The sequence below is a fragment of the Primulina tabacum genome, unplaced genomic scaffold (genome assembly GCF_025594145.1).
Source record: "Primulina tabacum isolate GXHZ01 unplaced genomic scaffold, ASM2559414v2 Contig448, whole genome shotgun sequence".
NCBI lineage: Eukaryota > Viridiplantae > Streptophyta > Magnoliopsida > Lamiales > Gesneriaceae > Primulina > Primulina tabacum.
This window is the reverse complement of record NW_027459753.1, coordinates 105,245-107,008: the sequence shown is the minus strand read 5'-3', so window position 1 is coordinate 107,008 and position 1,764 is coordinate 105,245. Positions and strand designations below refer to the sequence as shown.

The following is a 1,764-nucleotide window of genomic DNA, read 5'->3' as shown; positions in this document are numbered from 1 at the left end:
GTAAAATCCTTAATTTCATGAAATCATGTCATATTATCATTTAATCATGCAATCATACATTTAATCATATAATAAATATCATGCTAGCATTTAAAAGCAATTAAATAAAGCAATTAAAATAATTTTGCATGCATGTGGTTTACGTAGGTTGATTTTTCGGACGTTACAATTATCCTCCCTTAAATAGAATTTCGTCCTCGAAATATTTTCTCGACTTGATGATTGAAAAGCTTAGATTCCTTTATCCACCTCAAACTTAACCTCTAACTTAAACCTTACCCTTCAATTCGGTCCTCAAAATCTTGAAAATTCCAATTCTAACCCAAAAATTTCCCAAAGTCGACTCCTAAATCAACTCAAGTAGTACATGCACCCTATTCTCTGCTAAGTTCTTCAATATCTCAATCAATTCCCATAACCCAATTTAACATTTCATGCAATAAAAGCATCGAAAATATGTTAAACAGCTTAGGTTACCTCGAAATCAGTGTAGTGCCGGCTCTGTCTCTGCCTCCTCAGCTTGCATCACATAGACTCTTCCAGTCATGGGTTTCCTAGGCTTTGTGCATTCCACAGCCTTGTGTCCCAACTCTCCGCACTTGAAACACTTGTAGGTGCCCCACATGCACTTGCCAGAATGTGGGCGATTGCACAACTTGCACAGTGGTTTGTCATCAGCCTTCAGAACATTTCCTCTTGGTGGTTGCCCTTGTGGTTTTGGTGGCTCTGGTTGCTTTGGTGGTCCCCACATAGGATTCTTATCACTCTGACTAGCTTACTGAGCACGGTTCCTCTTTCGCTGCATCTCCCAATCTATATCTTTAAGTGACTGCTCGGCTCTAAAAGCTTTGGCAACTGCAGTAGTATAATCAATATGATTGACAAGCATCACATCACGTCAGATAGTCGGCCTCAAATCATCTAGAAAATGTCGTAATTTTTCAGCAGCATCATTGGCAATCAAGGGCACAAAATGACAGCCCCTATCAAACTTCTGCACAAAGTCGGCAACAGACCAATCCCCCTGACGGAGACTCATAAAATCCCTCTTAAGCCTAGAACGAACATCAGATGTGAAGTACTTGGCATAGAACACCCTCTTGAATTCCTCCCAAGTCATTGTCACCATATTCACTCCACGCTCCGCTCCCTCCCACCATAAGGAAGATTTATCCTTCAACAGATAGATGGTACAGCGAACTTGGTCAGCGTCCGCCATCTCCATGTAACGGAAGATCACCTCTAAATATATAATCCATCCCTCAGCAATGAATGGATCAGTAGTGCCATGAAAATCCTCGGGGTCCATCTTCCTAAAACGCTCATAAGCAGCCTCTAGTCTAATCATTGCTCCATTCCCTACATGTTGTTCTAATAAACGGGCCATACCAGCTAGTATACAGGCACTAGCATCCTGAATAGGTGGAGGCTGTGGAACCCCCTCCTCCTATCTAACCTCATCAGTCCTACTGCAAAATTCTTCTAGGATGCATCTCTGTATACATCGTCCAAACCACGTAACTAACATGCATTTAAGGTTTTTCATGCAACTAACATTTATATAATGCATCATATAAACATTTAAAGCATATAAATTATAAAGTAGTAAAAACTCACATATTTGAGGCGTGACTTCTTGAGCTTCTCGAAGTGACAGTACACAACCCTTTGGGAAAACCTTGGCTCTGATACCAACTGAAACGACCTCGAATTTTTTTCTAACCATAAATCATAAACTCGAAAATACTAAATAAAATAACTTAC

General features: G+C 40.2%; 1 protein-coding gene across 1 annotated transcript; it reads right to left on the bottom strand.

The window, feature by feature from the left end:
* Positions 1-898: 898 nt before the first annotated feature.
* On the bottom strand, positions 899-1,387 carry LOC142534372 (uncharacterized). The gene has a single exon (XM_075641210.1). It carries the CDS (start codon positions 1,385-1,387, stop codon positions 899-901), a length of 489 nt encoding a protein of 162 aa, XP_075497325.1.
* Positions 1,388-1,764: the final 377 nt, after the last annotated feature.

Coding starts and splice junctions, on each gene's coding strand:
- LOC142534372 (XM_075641210.1), bottom strand. CDS start 1,387: ATGGCCCGTTTATTAGAACAACATGTAGGGAATGGAGCAATGATTAGA.